We start from the raw sequence: 22,234 nt of genomic DNA, 5'->3' as shown, positions 1-22,234 counted from the left end.
CTAAAACAGTATCCAACCACACTCGCTCTTTCTTTGCTTATGTTATAGCTAGCTTAAATATAAAGTTTATTTGATTAGGGTTTTATATTGTGAATCCTCTATTGTTGTCACTGGCATGGTTTACAATAAGCAAGGATATATACATTCGATCACGTCCGCTATCTCTGTGGGGCGTGTCTGGTTACACTGAGTTAGTTTCTTCACGGGTAAAACAGATATTATGAGTTTGACCCGTCGCATTATGGCTGCAATGGACCGAATCAAGTATATTTGTTCTTCTGAATTTTTGGAATGGTATTTTTCCAAAGTTTATGGAGGTGGTGATTTTATTATCATTTTCATGTTATTCGTTTTAGCCCGGCCGCGTCATGCCAAAAGACGTTAAAAGATGGTACTTGTTGTTACCCTGTCCGGCTACACTGTGTCTGAGTGGGGTATTCATGTTAAACTGCGGCATGGTATTTCAGTGGGCTAGCACTATAAATCGGCATCAGTCCGGACTAGTACGAGCAGCCACACACACACACGTGCATGCACGTCGCTATATAAGTGCAATAATATTAGACGCGGCGTTAAACCCAAATTCACATCACCTCACCTCTTTTGGTGTAAGGGAGGGCGAAAATAAAGAATTATTTCTTCCTTTAGTCAGTAATAGAGTAATTATGGTGCTCTTTTATAGTGTGGTTTTCAAACCAGCGTTATCACGGTACTGAACATCAATGGCTTCAAACATTGCACCAATGTCGTGATGTGGGGGAATCGAACCCGCGTCATAGGTGTGTCTGGCGAACACGTCATATACGACCCGAGGCCCACCTGTACGAAGCGATCTTAGCGCTAGGACTATTGTGAAACTATGTTGAAGTGAAGGATCGTACAGTAGAAGTATTCTTCGAGTGCTGACTAAGCGCCAATGAAGTTTTTTTACATGATTTCGCTAACTTAAGACAAATGTCATGCTTGAATATGAGAATTACGAGCGTCGTAGCGCTAAAACCGCTTTGTGCATGTGAGCCCAGGCCTCCCCAACGTCCATCCCATAGAGGAACAGGCTGTAATTCAGACTTGTCTGCAATATTAAAATATAAAACAATGAAATTCATCTGTTTGAGCTTTTACAGCACAAATGATTCAAATTTTTTGCCTTGTCCGCTAGGGTGGCGGCTACGTTATACGAGGAAGGTTATTTGATTGATTGTTTAATGAGTAAGTCTCCAAGAAGTTACATTTATTCACGAACTGACTCATTTGGATGTCGTAGATTGCTACTGAAATATGCACATTTAATAATTGTCTGTGTAGATATATTCGTACGAACCCACTTTCTACAAAAGCATTGGTTCTGAATATACTTAAGGATGACTGCGTGTGTAGCTGTGTTCTTGAAATCTGTTACCTTATAAAAGGGAACGAGAACATGCTGGAGTTTCCGACGACCCGACAATTGACCTTTTGTTCTCCAGAATAAAATGTTAAATTGATAATGCCAATGTCAAAGAGACAAAATACTATTTACGCTTTGACTCCCCAAAACATTCATTCATTCATTCATTCATTCATTCATTGTTTGACGCCGCATCAAGGTATTTAATATATTACATATTGATATAATCATAAATATACTGTGGCAAATGAAGTAGGGGATATGTTGGTTTGAGGTGACACCACATGAAAATACACCAACTTCTGGCAATGAAAGTAGGTGAGTTATGTGAGCAAGAACATTTCCGAAGAAATCAAGCTCCCAAACACAACATTATCACAATCATGAAGCACGTGGCCTGAGACAGCACGTGCAAGGGTTGGTTTGCCTGATTTACCATTAACATTCAGACTTGGTTGTCAGCAGACTCATTTTGTTTTCTTTGAACCAAACGCTCAAAATAACTTTATTAAACATATTTAATCATTAAGGAAGCAAAAGCATTGATCATGCGACGTTTGCAATGTGCTGAACGTTTACGTGCCATAGGCATGTTGCAGGTAGCACACGTCAGAACAGTGTTGCCCAAACGCTTCATGTGTCTCAGTCTGTCATCAGCAGATTGTGGGCCCGATACCAACAAACACATAACGCCGATGATCGACGCCGCTCTGGACGCCCAAAGGCAACTACTCCAGCCCAGGACAGATTAGTCAGAACGATGGTATTAGGAAATCGGTTGCAAACAGCCACTTAGATAAGTGACCGCGTGCAACAGGTGTAAGAGTATATGCCCAGACGGTGCGAAATTGCCTGACAGATAGCATTTGAATCAGAGGCGACAGTGCAGGGAACGTCAGCACTGGGATAATTGACATTGGGCAAATGTCATGACGTATCGAGGTTCACTCTCGACTCCCATGACCAAAGGAATCGAGTAGGAGACGTCTTACTGGGCGCTGTATGGACGTGAACGTCGTACAACTTGATCGTTTATGGGTGGGTCCATAAATGTACGTGGTGGTATCACATTGACTGGCCGAACAGCGCTCCATATTGTCCATGGCAGTCACAGGTCAATACTATCGGGACAACATCCTTGCATCACTCTTGGTGTCATTTGCACTACGTGTTGGGCAACGTTTCATCTTTCAAGATAATAATGCACGTGCGTATCGTGCCAGGATTGTGACCCAATTCTTCAAACAGCAAAACATCCATGTCAAGCCATGGACAGCACTCAGTCCTGATCTTTCTCCCATTGAACAAGGCTTGGACGTCATTGGCAGACGTGTACATCAACGTCAAAATCCACCCACCACTGTGAATGAACTCACTAATGAGTGGAACAATACTGGTCGACTCATCAGAAGCATGCCTCGAATAATTCGTGCATAGCTGGTCAACAGAGGTGGTTTTACCGGATATAAGAAGCATTGGCTGCAAAAATTCTAATTTGACCCTCGACCTCACATCACACTAACCATAAGAACCCTTCAGGTCTGACCGCCTACTCCCCAGCAGACTGACGGGATCGGGTGGTCAGGCTCGCTGACTTGGTTGATGCATGTCATCGATCCCAATTGTGTGGATCTATGGTCATGATATTAATCACTGGATTGTCTGGTCCAGATTCGGCTGCCGTCATAAAGCTGGAATATTACTGAGTGCGGCGTTAAACAACAAACCAACCAGCCAACCAACCAACTCCCCAGCAGGCATGATCATATCATTTCCATTTGCCAATATCATATAGATCAGAAAATATGTCTTGATGATTCTCACTAACCCCTAGCGATTTTTGCATAGTATATACTTAATTTCAGAGTTACAAAATCTGTAAATATTCAGCCCCACGAAAGCAATAATCGAAACCACATAGGCTTGAAGATACTTAAAAAAGGGTAATGTTTCCTTGCTTCTAATTTCCAATTGTCTGCAGCCTATAGAAAAAGAGCTTTTTTTATCCAACAACAATACTTCAAGTGTTGTAGAAACTACGATCTCAAACACCCGTGAATGCATACGACTGCTTGGCGGTGTAGTGGTGACGAGTGCCTGTTTTTAGTCAGCTAATCAAATGAGGCCGTTTAAAACTTATGGCAGTCAAATGAGCACTTCTCAGTGCATAAACCTTGTTCGAACCCTACCATTGCCTCATACAGAAGCAATGTGTGGAGTACACGTTGCACGAGCAACAATGCCGTTTGCGCGATGTTATTAAAGCGCTCATTGGTCAGAACACTGGCTTGTTTCCATCTCGCTGGAACAACCGTTACGCCTGTCCTGATTCGTTGGGTGCAAATAGCGACTGTACTGCAAATCGGCCCAATGTATATATGGGTGATGGAGGAACGAAGTTTACTATTACCTGTGAAGTATTGACGATACAGGTGATCTGGATAGTGATTCAGATTTGAGTATAGACACGTGCATTAAACTAGATTGTTTCTATGGCAACGCATGACAAACTCGGCGTAGTGCAAACGTTGACAGTGTTCTGTTCCAATTCAGTTGACTGCTGTTACAATGGGGAGTGGCAAGGTTGGAGTCGTGCATCTGTTTGATAGAAAGCATGCTTGCACTGACAGCAGTTATACCTGTTTATTGGATTTGGTTGACAGCGACTTTCATTATCATGTGACGTTTGCCACTTGACAGAAACTGCCTCAATAAAAAATACCTTATAACATCTGGGAAAGGTGGCTACGCGAGTGATAGATAATGGGTAACGCTTAAATATACGAGTGATGAGTGAGTGAGTGAGTATGGTTTTGCGCCGCTTTTAGCAATATTCCAGCAATATCACGGCGGGGTACACCAGAAATGGGCTTCACACATTGTACCCATGACGGGAATCGAACCCGGGTCTTCGGCGTGACGAGCGAACGCTTAAACCACTAAGCTAACCGACCGCCCCTTAAACATATGACGTTTGCCACATAACAAGAACTGCTTGAGTGCAAGCGGTGGTGCAGGCCATGCTCACTCTTGGGCAAACACCTGATGTCATCACTGATTTTCAATTCACATAATTTTCACTGCTATTTTTCCTTTTACACCCAATGGACTGCTTTCCTTTTTCGCGAACACCTGCTGACATCATATAGTTCATATAATTTTCACCGCTAAATTTCCTTTTACGGCCAATGAAATCTGTTTGGTCGGATAATCGAGACTGATTATTCTCTGGCCTTGGAGTTATATATTTACAAACCGGTGAACACATCCCTCATATTTCTCAAAAGGATATAAGTGCAAATATCGTTTGAAAAAAAGTCGATATGAATTTGTTATAGCGTTTTCATTTTTACATGGTAGGAAATATCGATTTCTCGTGGCAATAAGTGAACAAGATAGGAATCTTTATGACAGCTTTCTGCGTACAAGTCAAGGTAAAAAATTGAATTGGTATTTTGTATTCTTATGTAATTAATCACAACTATGACAGGTGCCATTTAAACCAAGACAGCATAAACACATTGCAGCCATTAAATATAAAAAGTGTCGTGGTGACGTGCGGGGTTTTTTTCGTTTTCATTTAAGTAGTTTTGTTGTCGCTGTCGCTGTGAAGAATTAATAAAGTGGAGAATCATCAACATTTTGTTCAGAATAAGAAAAAAGATGCTTCTTTTTTTTCAGATCCTTTTAAATCAGATATGCCTCATTAATTCTTGGCTTCAAATAATGGTACGAGTGAATAATAGGAATAAAAAAAATAGTACGAGTGATTCAACTTGCTTCCAAACACATGCTTTAACGCGAACAGTAGTGTAGATTTTACCTTGTGAAACTTTTTCAATGTACTGACTGGATTGATGATGCACAGACAAAGTGACAAAGCACATTGCCATAATCATAATAAAAATATCTGCTGGAAGCTGAGTCCGTTTAAAGATGTCTTCATCTCAAAACAATATGGCTAGGAGAGCCTTTTTGACCTCAGTTATCCATACATTCCTGCTCTTCTGACACCATTTGAAAATGCCTTCATCACCAATATGGCTAGGGATGTATTATTACCTTAGTTATCCATACATTCCTACTCATCTGACAGCATTTAAAGATGTCTTCATCTCCAACAATATGGCGAGGGATGTATTATTACCTCAGTTATCCATACATTCCTACTCATCTGACAATGTTCAAAGATGCCTTCATCTCTAACAATATGGCTAGGCGTGCCTTTTGACCTCAGTTATCCATACACTCCTACTCATCCTACAGTGTTTAAAGATGGCTTCATCTCCAACATTGTGACTAAAGATAAACACAAATCTGGCACATGACACCTACTCCACTAAACCTAGGATGGACACTGTGCCAATATTCATCCTATCACAGTTTTCTCTTTTTGAGATCAGGTTCGTGAATCTCCCCCTCCCAGTTGATGTTGTCTGCGAGAGCCGGCATGTCTTCACTGGTCCGGGTGTCAAAGTAGTCATCCGAATCAAAGTCTTGGTCCGAGGTCTTGGAATCCTGTGATGCCTTGTCTTCACTATTTGTTCCAAAGAATTTATCAATATTGTACGATTCCGACTCTATCGTCAGCATTTGTTTATGAATCGCTATCCAACAGTGATGAAACCAAGTGTTCGCGAAACGGTGATCACCCGTCACAAACACATAAAAAGGCAAGTCAATTGTTCACCTGACAAAACACGGGAATATACGGTACAAGTCAAAACAAGGTACTCTAGCGGTCACCTGTCATTGACAGATTAAATTTGGAATCTTTATGCATAGATCTAAATATGCAACAGATGAGGTGGTCTCACTCGTCTGGTTTATTTCTAGTTCAGGTGGCTAAACGATGGAAAGGACTACGAGCGATATCAGATCATCGATATACCTGAAGCTAGAATTTTTCGTTTCGGCCAATTCCATTGTTTGGATTTCACCCATCCGAGCAGAATTTCCGGTTCATATGCATAAAAACAGACCAGAAAGAAGAGGAGCACACTTGGTGCCCACGAGGATGCCTAAACGTCTTACCCCGAATTTCTCATAGCTGTTGTCAATGGGGAAATCAAGCATTTCACGTATTGTTCTCATTAAACTTCAGATGACATTTGCTTTCATTTTTGACAAATTAACCTGAACATCTGGGAAAAGAGTACAGTAGCTATAGGTACTCCTCTATAGCATACGTCTTTTTTTTACAAGCAGTGTATGAACTGTACATAATATATTCACTCACTTGTCTATGACAATATCCCAAAAGTTACAACCCAAACTGTTGGCTTCAGTGTCACGAAGTCGTACAACCGAGGCAGAGATTTCTTAAATATAAATTGTCAATGCAAGAGAATAACCAGCCTAGATGCTGAAACAGATTCCACTTGGCGTAAATGGCAAATAGCTGTGGAAAATGTATAAGGATGGACCACTGAAAATCAGTGATGACCCCAGGCGTTCTCGAAAAGGGTAACTATGTCCTGCCCTACCGGAAGCACCCACCATTCATACAATTTGCATAAGAAAGTAAGTATTTATTGCCTGACGCAGCACAGCAGTACTCCTGCCATGCGACGTCAGCCTGTAAACAAACCAGACAATCACGTGATCGATGAACAAGAAAATCACGTGACACGAGTGCACCATTACTGATTTTGTAAAAACTAATAAAAACGGTATGCTTATTTTGAATTACGTCTGCTGTGTGCAAATGCAGTGATTTTGCTTCTTGTAAGGAAAGAAAAACGTCAAGAAATATATATTAGTTTTGCTACAGTGGGGCGCAGTTTTAAAGTCCCGGCCCAAACATTTCTTTTGAAGTTGATTAAGGATAGATAAATGCTACTGAGCTTATGACGAAACTCGGGGACTTCAGTCAACAAATGCGTTTCATAAACACATGCTCATGATATAGTCGAAATCGTACAATCGACTTTGTTTCTTATGAACATGGAAAGTGTTTTGTCGCTTTCAGTATTATGAATATGGAAAGGGATTTGTCGCGTTCATTCAAATAAGTGCACAATATGACACGTTCCGTTAAGAGGGACAGGGTGTTTGATCAAATCCTTCACTGTCGTTGTCGTCGTCGTATTTCTAGTGATATCAAAGTTGCATGAAGATGCAGCAGACGCGGTTCTTGACAACCTGACAACGTTGTTGCGCGAACTGTCGTAACTGTTGAAACCACAATGTAACACAGGAAATTGCTTTGTCAGTGGCCACATTACTTTTCAAGTTTCAAAGCCTCGAAGTCACACAATGATAATTGCATCAGAAATAGAAAACGTATTCATCCTGCTCGAGAGCGACAGAGATCTTCTTGTAACACAGCGCACTGGTCACAAATCACTTGAAGTTAGGCAACGTTGGATGGATGACCGTGTTCGTCAGCTTGACTCCTGAGAGTTTCTAGGGCTTCCTTCCTGCCAAACACTGAAGCACATATGGAACATGTTTCTTTGAAATATACCTCCAGTCAGCCAGCAGTAAATGGGTACCCGGTAGGATGAGAGAGTAATGTGACTGTCTAACCTTCTAGTACCTCACAGGCAACTTGGGCTGTGTACTCCTCAAGGAGCTGAGAATGAAAATCAAGTGCATCCTGATCCACTGACCGTGGTAACAATGCAGCGCTTTGAGCATGCACTATGGCGTGGATTTGGCTAATTATAATTATTCTTGTAGACCAGAGGTCGAAAAATGTGATGCCATGATCTCAGGCTTTATCAAAGGCTGGAGTTCGTCAGCTTCAGGTGGCATTTGTCATATATTACATGAGTATACACGACCATGATGCTTTACAACGTTCATTTGGCTGCAGACCCAGAGGTCTAATGCGTCAATGTCAAGAACTGCATCCCTTGGCCGTGAAGAAAATGTACACTCCCCAGGGAAATGAGGATTCAAATATGAATCTACATTGATCCATTGATGAACACTCATTACTCAAAATTCCTATCTGTTATAAATAGCCACTACGCAATATGTGTATGTCAAAGTGAGTTTTAGACGACAGAAATACAATATATATTTTCACATCGCCAAGCCTAATGATTAACATTCGGCAGAAATGAAGGCACAGACAGCAACAACCTGAAAGTGAAGGTCGTTGTTCCGACAATTAAGAGTATTCTCAACATGAACGTTTTGATACAAAATCGTATTGCCTGCAGGACAGGTGAGACTCAAACATAAAAGCAAAATTGTGTTGTTGTTTTTTTCATAATCATCATGTTGTATTCAGGGACACTCTGGGACATGAAACGAGATTTAAAAAATAAGTTAAGCACACTGGAGCGTCTTTGACCTTTAGAAGTAGCCATTTGGACACGGCCTGTGGCATCTGGTCGTCTTTCGTCAAACGCGATAGTTCTTGATTACAGTTAGGTTTTTCCATTAAGAGGTTTCCCTCGGGAATAAAGTAGGTCGCGTTTTAGCTCGACAATATATTTATTTGCATACTTGGAACCCAGGTGGCTACTTTCTCGGATTCCTGGAGAATTGTGCAAAAAGAAAGTGTGAGGTGATTTCATATCATTTTTTACCACAGCACCAAAGACTCCAATCTAACAATACTATGTTACCATCGGTTTGGCGTGTGCAGTTAAATCGAGGATTTTGCGTCATAATTGTATTGATGCCGTGTTGAATGCCGCTTATTGAATGCAATCCATGGGGGAATCACTGAGATGATAAGATTTATCCGTGCTTGAAATTTGCCTGTGTTATGGAATGGACCATCAGCTTGTTTAGAATTTTTAAATTTCGTTTGTTTGTTTGTTTGTTTGTTCGGAGCCCGATGACATGCGATCAAGGCGCCTACCCTGACCACCCGATCCATTAAGTCGGACGACAAGCGGGTAACTGAGGAAATTTCTAACCCGAAGTCCACACGGGTGTGCTGTATGGAATGAACTCATATCAATAATACTTCTATAAGAAGACTTTTAACATATTTACAGCTAAGGTGATTTTAAATTAAACAGCGTTTGTAAATAAGTTAGGTCTGTATAACCCACGACGGCGGGAGCGGTGCTTTCAAACCTTGCATCGTAATTGAGGTAAATCTGGGCTTCGAACCCAGGAAGTGGCACGGTGGTGATGTGTCGAGAAAATGATGAAGGCGAAGATGATCATAGTAGTGATGGAGATGATGGATGAGGTTGATGTGGGATGCAGGTCCCAGACATTTACCACTTGGGTGAAACCCACGAGCACAGGTTTGGCGATGACAAACCTAGAAACATAATCGAGGCGAACCGGGCTTCAAACCCATAAGGTTTCTGGCGTGCCCAAGAGAGGCGATTCTGCACAGCGAATTTCTGCGCCTTAGACGACTGGGCCACCCATGCTGTCTTGGTGGTGATGTAGATGGTGACATATGACAAGTACGAATCTGATGGTGCTGGATGACAACGATGTTGATGAAAAAGATGATAGGTGATGAAGATGGTGAGCTGATGATGAAGTAAATGACAGTGATGATGATTATAATGGTGATAGTCATGGAGATGAAGTTACGAGGTGGATTCCAAATTGAAACCGGAAGGTTAGCCAAGAAATTGGTTCGAAAAGAACAAAATGGTAAACAGGATCAGTAAATGTCCACAAAAGATCCATGAAAAGTTAAGGAATTCTATTTAGTTTTTTTACAGTTTTAGTTTTACAATCACAAAAGACAGCACAATGGGTCAAATATGTGGCAGCAGCAATCATTAACAGCTTCCTGTAACAAATATCGAGAATTTTGTCTCTGTTGATTGTGAATCAGGAGTGGCAGTCAGGAAGTCGGTGTTTTCAGACAGGTAGCCCGTCCGCTCGTTTCTTCTATATGTGTTTGTTTGTTAGTTGTTTAACGCCGCACTCAGCAATATTCCAGCTATATGACGATCCTGTTAGTCGCCTTTTTCGACAAGCATAGTCGCCTTTTATGGCAAGCATGGGTTGCTGAAGACTTATTCTACCCCGGATCTTCAGTGATCTCTTATTTATGTACGGCGAGACTTCTAGAAACTGTCGCATCATGAAACTCCTCAGATTACAAGGCAGTCATGTGAGTGTCAACAACCAAGGATGGTAAATCACACTTCCTGTTACAATCTGGCCACTGCAGCGCTTGATATTTTATGAGCGCCTTGGTTACTTGCTGCCACTGACAATCATGCAAGATTACAACGATATGTTCCATTTGGAGAACTTCAGTTTAATCCAACTGTTTGAATAAATTATCTTAATTACAGTGTAACGCCTTCATTTGTCATAAGGGATGTTGAATCCCAAAGAAGATATTGAATTAAAAATAAGAATTGTGAAGTAGTTAGACTGCGCCTCCACACAACAGCACCAAAGGGAAAGAGAGTTCGCGCTATTGCTTTCATCGTATTATCCCAAACATGAGATGACTTCATGGGACCAAAAATGGGCGGTTTCTAAAAGGCATGTCTTTGAATTCATAGAGCCTATGTACTCCACGAAAGCAGTAAACTCACTTTATTTAGGCAGAGTAACTGTGTCCGACCATTGTAGATTCTCTGGAGGGAGGCTGGGAAGTTTCTTCGAGAGGGAGTATGTATTCGGTCACTGCTGAGAACAGCCAAGGTCCTATTCAACTCACAACCAAGTATTCACATTGAACCATTTCAAAGCTCCCTGAGTATGTTCACCCAAACATTTTAACACGCCTTATGGCACGACAAATCAGCCTAACGCGAACAGAATCTTCAACCCGAAATCTTTTCACAATTAATGTGTTTCAACAGAGATTCAAGGGCTCACTGTTGTCTCGTCTGTCTACCTATCGAATTTCCCAGGGGTATTTCCTGTTTTCCATCCCAACAAACAATCCACTGCTTTGAACGGAAAGATTCAACCACTCGACAAATCCCCTATTAATAGCCAATCACTCCACAGTTTGACCTTCGCTCCGGTCCTTTATTCGTCTGAGCTTGCTTCATTGGCTCGTAAATAACCAATCAATATGCGGGTAGAATTTCGTTGCCACATGTTTGGCGCCTGAGGTTAAATATAGGTGGATCAATTATGTACGGTTATATAAGAGGAGATTAGATGGAAAATAAATGGAGACGAATCTCACGCGGCTTGATTCTCTAAATATAATCCTCACTAAATCTGGGAAAGATGTCTTGAGAGGAGAGTGGACATGGCTTTTATACGCATAATTGCGTTTCAAGCCCAGGCGAGCACTGCACTTAACACTGAAAGTCTTATGATCGATAAAATAGATAACATTTATTTGAAACTTGTCTACAGGCTGATATTGGATATGTTGTTGTTTTTTCTGGCAACCCCTTAGAACCGATCATCAAGTTTTCTGGTAAAATAATGTTAGAAAGTGATCATGCATCGTTCACACCTCTTTTGCGAATACCTGGTGTCTCGCTACTTGATGGTGAGTGATAAACGCATGATAAAGATATAGTTGGAGTCGTACAACGAACTGTCTTTTTAGAGATTTCTTATGATTATGGAAATGGTTTTGTTCCTTTTTATTTCCGCACTTTCTTTCAGTCAGTTCCAATCTATCCACGTGCATAGGGGGCCGTAGTTAGCCTTGTGGTTAAAGCGTTCGCTAGTCACACCGAAATCATGTTCGAATCACCAAACGGGTAAAAAATTGTTAAATGATTTTTTGTGTTATTCGTGGTTGTGAATTATTGCTTAAAGCTGCAAAACCTTACACAACCATCAACATAGAAAAAACACGATTCTAATTGTTTAATAAAAGTTTCAAATTATTACAACAACCTCAACTTGAAACAGCTGACTTGACGAGCGCAGCATGCACGGACGGTTAAAGTATGGGAATTACAGTCGTCGAAGCGCTAAGATGCTTTGTGCAAGCGGACCCAAGCCTCCCCAACGTCCCTCCCATTGAGGAACAGGCTGAAATTCACACCTGTCAGCAATGTTAAAATATAAAACAGTGCATTTAATCTGTTTGAGCTTTTACAGCACAAATAAGTCAAATTATTTGCCTTGTCCGCTCGTGTGGCGGCTACTTTATACGAGGAAGGTTATTTGATTGATTGTTCAATGCGAAAGTCTCCAAGAAGTTACATTCATTCACGAACTCATTCATTTTAATGTCGTAGATTCTTACTGAAATATAAACATTTAATAATTGACTGTGTAGATGTATTTGTATGAACTCACTTTCTACAAAAGCATTGGCTGTGAATAGACTTTAGGGCGACTGCGTGTGTATGTATGTATGTATGTATGTATGTTTGTTTGTTTGTTTGTTTGTTTGTGAGTGAGTGAGTGTGAGAATATTGCTTGACGTTTCCTCATAGTATTTACAAGTGATTTCACAAATGTTATATTTAGATAATCGTAAATATATTTGATTCCAAATTTATATCGACAATATAAACAACATAGACTTGCCGATCACAAAGGGTGGTCTTTCCTCCAGTTCTTAATTATAACTTCCTTCTTATATTGCAAATGTGTGCAAACTATAAAAAGAGCTTTACTGATCAATCATCAACGGATTTGTATACACTCAATCCACAACCAGCCGTGAATACGCTCGACTGCATGACGTTTATTGACATGTGTCTTTTTTTTAGTCAGCTAATGAAATCAAGCCGTTTAAAACTCACGGAGGTCACATGACCGCATACAATATGTGCGAACTCTACAATTGCCTGATATTGAAGCAATGCGTAGAGCAGATTGCCACAGGGGCGTGGCACACGTTGCGCGAGAAATAATGCCGTTTGTGATATGTAATCAGAGTGCTCATTGGTTAGAACACTCGCTGGAACGAGGCCCGTCCTGATTCGTCGGTTACAAATTGTGACTTCACTGCAAACTGGCCATATGGTGATGGAGGAACGTTGTGTATAAAAACTTCTAAAGTATATAGGTGATCTGGATAGTGATTCAGATATGAGCATTGACAGGTACATGAAACTAGATTGTTTCTATGGCAATTCATGACAAACTCGGCGTAGTGCAAACGTGGACAGTGTTCTTCTCCAATTCAGTTGACTGCTGTTACAATGGGGAGTGGCGAGGTTGGAGTCGTGCATCTGTTTGATAGAGAGCATGCTTGCACTGACAGCAGTTATACCTGTTTATTCGATTTGGTTGACAGTGCCTTTCATTTTCATATGACGTTTGCCACATGACAGAAACTGCCTCAATAAAAACACCCTTCAAATATCGCGTAAAAGAAGCTACGCTAGTTGTTGTTGTTGTTGTTTAACGCGGCACTCACCAATATGACAGCGGTCTGTAAATAATCGAGTCTGGACCAGACAATCCAGTGATTGACATCATGAGCATCGATCCATGCATTTGGGATACGATGACATGCATCAACCAAGTCAGCGAGCCTGACCACCCGATCTCGTTAGTCGCCTCTTACGACAAGCATAGTCGCCTTTAACGTAAGCATGGTTTGCTGAAAACCTAATCTACCCCGGATCTTCACGGGTCAGCTACGTTAGTATATGACAGTAAATGACTTAATACTACCGGAAGTGCACTGATTTTCAGTAACCTATTCATATACGTTGGTCTGCTATTTTTCCGTTTACGCCCAATGAATCTGTTTCGTCGGATAATCGATACTGATTCTACTCTGGCATTGAGGTTATATTATTTACAAACCGGTGAACATATCCCTTGAATTTCACAACAGGATATAATTGCAAATATTATTTAAAAAATCGATATGAATATGTTACAGTTTTTTTCATTTTTATATGGTGGAAATATCGATGTATTGTGGCAATAAGTGAACAGGATAGGAATCTTTATGACAGCTTTGTGCGTTCCACTCATGTCAAGTAAAAAAAAATCGAAATTGTATTTTGTATTCTTCTGTAATTATTCAAAACCACTAAAGCTGCCATTTAAACCAAGACGGCAAAAACATCTCAAAAACACATTGCAGCTATTAAATGTGAGAAGTGTCGGTGGTGACGTACGCTTTTTCCCCGTTTTCGTTGAAGTAGTTCCGTTGTCGCTGTCGCTGTGGAGAATTAATGCATCGTCAACATTGTGCTCAGAATAAGAAAAAAAGACGCATTTTATTTTCAGATCCTTTTAAAAGAGTGTGACTCAGATATGCCTCATCAATTCTTGGCTTCAAAAAATGGTACAAGTGGTTCAACCTTCCTTCAAAAACATGCATTAACACGTACAATAATGGAGTTTTTATTTGGTAAATCCTACTCAGTGTCTGGTCTAAATCGCTGATGCGGGAAAAACGACAAAGCACAATCATAACAACAATAATAATAAAGCTGAGTTCCTTGTACGATTCCGACTCTGTCGTAAGCATATGTTTACGAATCACTATCAAATTGTGATGATGCCAGGTGTTCGCGAAGAGGCGAGCGTATACTGCTCCATTGGTGGCACCTGTCACAGACAAGTCCGTTGTTCAGCCGAGAAAACACAGGAACATATCAGACGCGTCAAACTTGAAAATGTCCTCCACGTGTGTACCACAAAGTGTTTTGAAAGCTTGCTAAGGCCTTGATTGTTGTGGGGGCACAGGTGGCCCAGTCGTCTAAGGCGCCGCGATTCGCTGTGCAGAGTTGCGTCCCTTGGGCACGCCAGAAACCTAGGATTGTGGGTTCGAATCCCGGTTCGCCCCGATTATGTTTCTAGGTTTGTCAGCACCATGCCCGTGCTCGTGGGTTTCACCGAAGTGGTAAACGTCTGAGACCTGCAACACTTCGGGCTTTCCTCCCACATTAAGCTGACACGCCGTGATATAACTGGAATACCGTTAAAAGCGGCGTTAAAACCAGCTCACTCACTCACTCACTCACTCACTCACCCTTAATTGTTGTAACCTTTAAACAATTTTGGAGCAAGAGTCGTATGATGCTCTTTAAAATCTTCGTAGAAAGAGCAAGGGTTGTGAAAAGTAGACACCATTCACATAATTGTCACCGCTATTTTGCCTTTCACGTCCAATGGAATCTGTTTCTTTGGATGCTCGAGAGTGTTTTTTGTGTGTTTTTTTTTTGGCGTCGACGTTTTATATATTAAGTATAGGTACTCCTCTGTAGCATACTTCTATTTTTACAAGCAGTGTATGTACTGTACACAATGTATTCACTCACTTGTCCATGACACAGTATCCCACTCACAAAAAAAGACTATTGGCTTCAGTGTCACGTGCCCTTACATGTAAGTGCACAAGATGACACGTTCCGTTAAGAGGGACAAGGTGTTTGATCAAATCCTTCACTGTCGTTGTGGTCGTCTAGTGATATCAAAGTTGCATGAAGATGCAGCAGACGCGGTTCTTGACAACCTGACAACGTTGTTGCGCGAACTGTCGTAACTGTTGAAACCACAATGTAACACAGGAAATTGCTTTGTCAGTGGCCACATTACTTTTCATGTTTCAAAGCCTCGAAGTCACACAATGATAATTGCATCAGAAATAGAAAACGTATTCATCCTGCTCGAGAGCGACAGACATCTTCTTGTAACACAGCGCACTGGTCACAAATCACTTGAAGTTAAGCAACGTTGGATGGATGACCGTGTTTGTCAGCTCGACTCCTGAGAGTTTCTAGGGCTTCCTTCCTGCCCCACACTGAAGCACATATAGAACATGTTTGTTTGAAATATACCTCCAGTCAGCCAGCAGTAAATGGGTACCCGGTAGAATGAGATAGTAATGTGACCTTCTAGTACCTCACAGGCAACTTAGGCTGTGTACTCCTCAAGGAGCTAAGAATGAAAATCAAGTGCATCCTGATCCACTGACCGTGGTGATAATGTAGCGCTTTGAGCATGCAATATGGCGTGGATTTGGCTAATTATAATTATTCTTGTAGACCAGTTGTCGAAAAATGTAATGCCATGATCTCAGGCTTTATAAAAGGCTGGAGTTCGTCAGCTTCAGGTGGCATTTGTCATATTTTACATGAGTATACACGACCATGATGCTTTACAACGTTCATTTGGCTGCAGACCCAGAGGTCTAATGCGTCAAGAACTGCATCCCTTGGCCGTGAAGAAAATGTACACTCCCCAGGGAAATGAGGATTCAAATATGAATCTACATTGATCCATTGATGAACACTCATTACTCAAAATTCCTCTCTGTTATAATAGCAACTACGCAATATGCGTATGTCAAAGTGAGTTTTAGAGACAGAAATTCAATATATCTTCACATCGCCAAGCCTAATGATTAATATTCGGCAGAAATGAGGGCACAGACAGCAACAACCTGAAAGTGAAGGTCGTTGTTCCGACAATTAAGAGTATTCTCAACATTAACGTTTTGATACAAAATCGTATTGCCTGCAGGACAGGTGAGACTCAAACATAAAAGCAAAATTGTGTTGTTTTTTTCATAATCATCATGTTGTATTCAGGGACACTCTGGGACATGAAACGAGATTTAAAAAATAAATTAAGCACATTGGAGCGTCTTTTACCTTTAGAAGTAGCCATTTGGACACGGCCTGCGGCATCTGCTCTTCTTTCGTCAAACGCGATAGTTCTTGATTTCAGTTAGCTTTTCCATTAAGAGGTTTCCCTCGGGAGTAAAATAGGTCGCGTTTTAGCTCGGCAATATATTTATTTGTATACTTGGAACCCAAGTGGCTACTTTCTCGGATTCCTGGAGAATTGTGCAAAAAGAAAGTTTTGGTTGATTTCGTGTCATTTTTTACCATAGCACCAAAGACTCCGATCTAACAATACTGAGTTACCATCTGTTTGGCGTTTTATACAGTGTGCAGGTAAATCGAGGATTTTGCGTCATTATTGCATTGATGCCGTGTTGAATGCCACTTATTGAATGCAATCCATTGGGGATTCACTGAGATGATAAGATTTATCTGTGCTTGAAATTTGATGTGTTATGGAATGGACCATCAGCTTGTTTAGAATTTTTAAATTTTGTTTGTTTGTTTGTTTGTTTGTTTGTTTGCTTTTTAACATCGCCCACAGTAAACGCCAGCTACATGACGCCGGCCTGAAAATAATAAAGTTTCGAACAGACAAACCAGTGATTGATAATAAAAACAATGAACCACGCCTTCGGAGCCCGATGACATGCTAAACAATGTACATTCCATGAGATAATGATATGCATTTTCACATGTATTTGAACATGAAAGCGATATTGCTTTCATCTTTTTATCCCAAACATGAAAAGAATGGGCGGTTTCTAAAAGGCATGCCTTTAAATTCATAGAGCCTATGTACTCCACAACAGCAGTAAACTAACTTTATTTAGGCAGAGTAACTGTGTCCGACCATTGTAGATTCTCTGGAGGGAGGCTGGGAAGTTGTTGTTTTTCCAGGGGGAGTATTCGGTCACTGCTGAGAACAGCCAAGGTCCTATTCCTAAAACAAAGTATTCACGTTTCGGATAGTTGAATTATTTGAAAGCTCATTGAGAATGTACACCCAAACATTTATACACGCCTTATGGCACGACAAATCAGCCTAACGCGAACAGAATCTCCAACCCGAAATCTTTTCACAATTAATGTGTTTCAACAGAGCTCACTGCTGTCTCGTCTGTCTACCTATCAAATTTCCCAGGGGTATTTCCTGTTTTCCATCCCAACAAACAATCCACTGCTTTGAACGGAAAGATTCAACCACTCGACAAATCCCCTATTAATAGCCAATCACTCCACAGTTTGACCTTCGCTCCGGTCCTTTATTCGTCTGAGCTTGCTTCATTGGCTCGTAAATAACCAATCAATATGCGGGTAGAATTTCGTTGCCACATGTTTGGCGCCTGAGGTTAAATATAGGTGGATCAATTATGTACGGTTATATAAGAGGAGATTAGATGGAAAATAAATGGAGACGAATCTCACGCGGCTTGATTCTCTAAATATAATCCTCACTAAATCTGGGAAAGATGTCTTGAGAGGAGAGGGACATGGCTTTATACGGATAATTGCGTTACAAGCCCAGGCGAGCACTGCACTTAACATTGAAAGTCTTATGATCGATAAAATAGATAACATTTATTTGAAACTTGTCTACAGGCTGATATTGGATCAGGCCTTTAGAACTGATCATCTGTATAATCTTCCAGTAAAATAATTGTAGGGTATTTGCAAGTGAAAGTTATCGTTCATCGTTCACACCTTTTCGCGAACACCTTATATCTCACTAATTGATAATGATTCAAAATACATGTTTATAATGCAACGTAATCTCCTTTAAGAAGTGATTTCTTATGATTATGGAAATGGTTTGGTCTAGGGTTTATTTACGCATATATTTGAGTGCTATTCATTCTACATGCATAAAGGGCGAAGCTAGCCGGTGTCGTCCCGGGAGCGCCAAATTTGATATTTAGGAGGAAAACTCTTCTTGGCGTTCCCGGGACCAGTAAGGGTTCAGGCACGGTTCATTGACTCGGGGTTTGGTGCTTCCGGTACCAGGCAAATAAAACGAGAACAAAGAATGTTTAAAATATTTAAATGTACATATTCATAACAATGTTTAGTCATGTTTTGATCTTCTCAAGCACTTTATCTGTAAACACATCTGCACCGTGAGTAGACTCACTGCCTGTAAGTTGATAATCTCGTGATCTGTTTAATTTAATTGTATTTTTGTTTTATGCATTTTATGTATTTGTACTTTGTAGCCTAGTGGTAAATGCATTCGCTCGTGACACCAAAATTACATTCGCTTCGCGAAATGGGTATAATTTGTGAAATCTTTTCTTCTGTTATGTTTTCGCAGTGTCAAAAGCTGCCTACACCTTACACTACCATCAATGTAGAAAATACACAATTCTAATTGGTTAATAAGAAGTTTCAAATTATTTTAACTGTCCCTACTTGAGACAGCTGATTTGACGTCCACATCATCACGGATGATTAAAGTTTTTGGAGAGCCTTTTTCTCAATTATAAGCATTCGTAAGCATTCATAGATAAAGTACGTATACAGGGTTTGTTTTTTATGTAATTGAAAACTGAAAGAACTGTTGTAAAATTTGATTTTGTTTATTTTACCATCATTCATTCCTGCAACAGTTTGTGAAAAGCCATCTTTGGCTGGGTATTTGTGTGTGAAATAAATTGGTTCAATGTAGACTGAGGTAAGAAGAGTTTGCAACCACAACCATGTTTGAAATGTTATAAATTTGTGCCGAAAAATTCTTTTTATCATCAAACGTAGTTGTTCCCGGCAGTTAGGGTCATAAGGTATACTAGGTATATCTGAAATTTCCTAAAATAGTAGATGACGTCACAAGTGACATGATCCTGATATTAATGTCACACGGTATCAATCGTTAAACTGTTTTCCAAAATGAAAAAACGGCTTTAAATGTCATCATTAAAGAATATCATATTCTTAATCGGTCGAGAAGAATAAGAAATTGTTTTGAAGCATTTTAACCTGCATGACATTTCAGATGACACAGCCTGTTACCACAGCCATGAGCTGGTGTTATGTCGACCATGTACAGGTTTGGGAGTCCATTGTTCTTTTCTGTCATTTGAATACCTATCGGTTTGATTAAATTAGAGCCATGGGCAAATTGCAGCTGGTATTGGGTTGCGAGAATGGTGTTCCATAACGTGACGTCAATGGTTTGTCTGGATTAAGAAAGAAATATTGTCATATTCTAGTTGATATAACCTTTCCTCGAGCACCTGGTATCATCACTATTTGATAGTGATTCGTGAACACACGCTCATGATATAGTCGGAATCATACAATGGACTCTGCTTTTAGCAGAGATTTCTTATGATGGAGTGGATTTTGTCGCTCTTATTTACAGCTCACCTGTTGAATTAATAACATGATTACAGGTTATTTGTACGGAAGCCATTTAGGGCCATTTCTTTTTTCGTTTTTTCATACATACTAAGTTGAAATTTTAAGATGCTATGCTTTATTAAAAGATACTGCGTTGAAATTTCCAGATAATGATCTTGAAATTTTAAGATGCTATGTTGAAATTTCAAGATAAACAGTTGAAATTAAAATATATTAACTTTAAATTTCAAGAAGAAAAACAAATGACCCTAAAAGGCTTCCGTATATTTGTTTTTGTTTATTTATTTGCAGTGTTTTGATAGCGGAGCGAGACGGAGCTAGTACGCTGTATACGACCCACAAGTACCATCTTGGTAAGTCTATAGGAAGCAGGGGAGGTTAGCCTAGTGGTTAAAGCACATGGAAGGCCCGGGTTCTTTATCCTACATGGGTACAATGTGTGAAATTCATTTCTTGTGTCCACAGCCCTGACATTGCTTGAATGTTGCTAAAAGCGACGCACAACCTTACACATTCGCCCCTAGATATACTGACAGCGCTTCGACTTGAATATACACCGTCATAAATATCGCACCACACATTTTAAAGTAAAAGTAGAAAATATAATTTTCGTTTTTTTAAACTACAAGTAAATATTTCATATACTACATCATCTGTGAACATAATATCACAAACACACCCTGTTCCGAGCTGCACGTGCATGCTTGCGTTGAGCATGCTTGTACCGGGGGTCGGTATGCTAAAAATGCAGTATGCACATAGCCTCTTTTGGCGTATGGTATGTTGGTTTTAGGTATAAATTAAGCTTTTTTTGACCAACCAGTGAAATGCCCAAGCGTCCAGTGCCTCTGAACCAAAGATGGCAAATTATTGGTATGCACCAGACTGGTATGTCATGTCGTGCCATTGGAGCACAACTGAACATTAATCACACTGTCATCAGCAGGCTAATACGTAATCATACTGCTTCCGGTGAAGTGATGGATGCACCGAGGTCTGGACGTCCCAGAAAAACCAATGACAGGGAAGATCGTGCTCTCGTACGCCAAGCCAGACGAAGCCCAAAGAAACTTGTACACAGCTGCGACATGGATGGCATCCATACAACAGAGTGTCCATCAGCACCATCAGGCGACGCCTAAACTCTGCAGGATTGAGAGTAAGACGACCAATCAGACGTCCACTCCTCACAAATCAGCACCGCCATGCCCATTTAGCCTGGTGCCAAGCACGTGCTCGCTGGAACCTGAGGACATAGAGAAGGATCCACTGGTCCGATGAAAGCAGATTTTTGCTGCATCATACAGACGGGAGGGCACGAGTTTGGAGGCAGAGAGGCACAGCATATGATGAGAGGAACATTCAAGCTGATGTTCCATTTGGGGGTGGATCCGTCATGGTGTGGGGGTGTTGTTCCTATGATTGTAAACTGGACCTCATCACAGTTCCCGGAACAATGAATGGACAGAGGTACCAGAACTTGATCCTGGACGGTGCTGTTGTGCCTCATTTCGATAACCATGCTCTCGCCACACGTCCAGTCTTCATGGACGATAATGCCAGACCACATCGTGCTCGAGCTGTTGTTCAGAATTTCCAACACAACGCCATTGAGACACTACCCTGGCCTGCAAGAAGTCCAGACATTTATCCTATTGAGCATTTGTGGGACATTTTGGGACGTAGGGTGAGAGCAAGGGATCTTCCAGTTCAGAACCTTCAGGAATTGTCCCATGCATTGCATGATGAGTGGCAGCAGATCCACCAACAGAGATTCAGACGTCTGGTGACCAGCATGAGACGGCGTGTAGAACATGTTATCCAAGTGCGAGGCGGTTACACCAGATACTCAGTTAGCCAGTCATTGTGGACCTTACTAGTGTGTTCGACATTAATGAAATATGAACTGTGTCTGTTGTAACGACTCCGGCAGCCATACTTATTTCACCTTATTTCACGGTGATTTTATTGAACTTCAGTTTGCTACAATTAAACCCTCAATAAGTGCTCAAATTCGGTCTTGTGTTGTCAATTTTCTGACTGAACGCTCACATGAGGCCATATAAACAGTTTA

The 22,234-nt window shown here is 40.8% G+C and overlaps 1 protein-coding gene across 1 annotated transcript in view; it reads left to right on the top strand.

Annotated features, from left to right (window-relative positions):
- Positions 1 to 22,234, top strand: part of LOC124135055 — a 135,118-nt gene that overhangs the window by 100,483 nt on the left and 12,401 nt on the right. Inside the window, exon 3 of the mRNA XM_046500233.2 lies at positions 20,452 to 20,513. Coding sequence (XP_046356189.2) covers positions 20,452 to 20,513 — 62 coding nt within the window. The remainder of the gene's footprint in view (positions 1 to 20,451; positions 20,514 to 22,234) is intronic.

The sequence above is a fragment of the Haliotis rufescens genome, unplaced genomic scaffold (genome assembly GCF_023055435.1).
Source record: "Haliotis rufescens isolate VD_foot unplaced genomic scaffold, xgHalRufe1.0.p SCAF_10, whole genome shotgun sequence".
Taxonomy (NCBI): domain Eukaryota; kingdom Metazoa; phylum Mollusca; class Gastropoda; order Lepetellida; family Haliotidae; genus Haliotis; species Haliotis rufescens.
The sequence above is the reverse complement of the archived record's forward strand: the minus strand, read 5'-3'. Positions and strand labels throughout refer to the sequence as shown.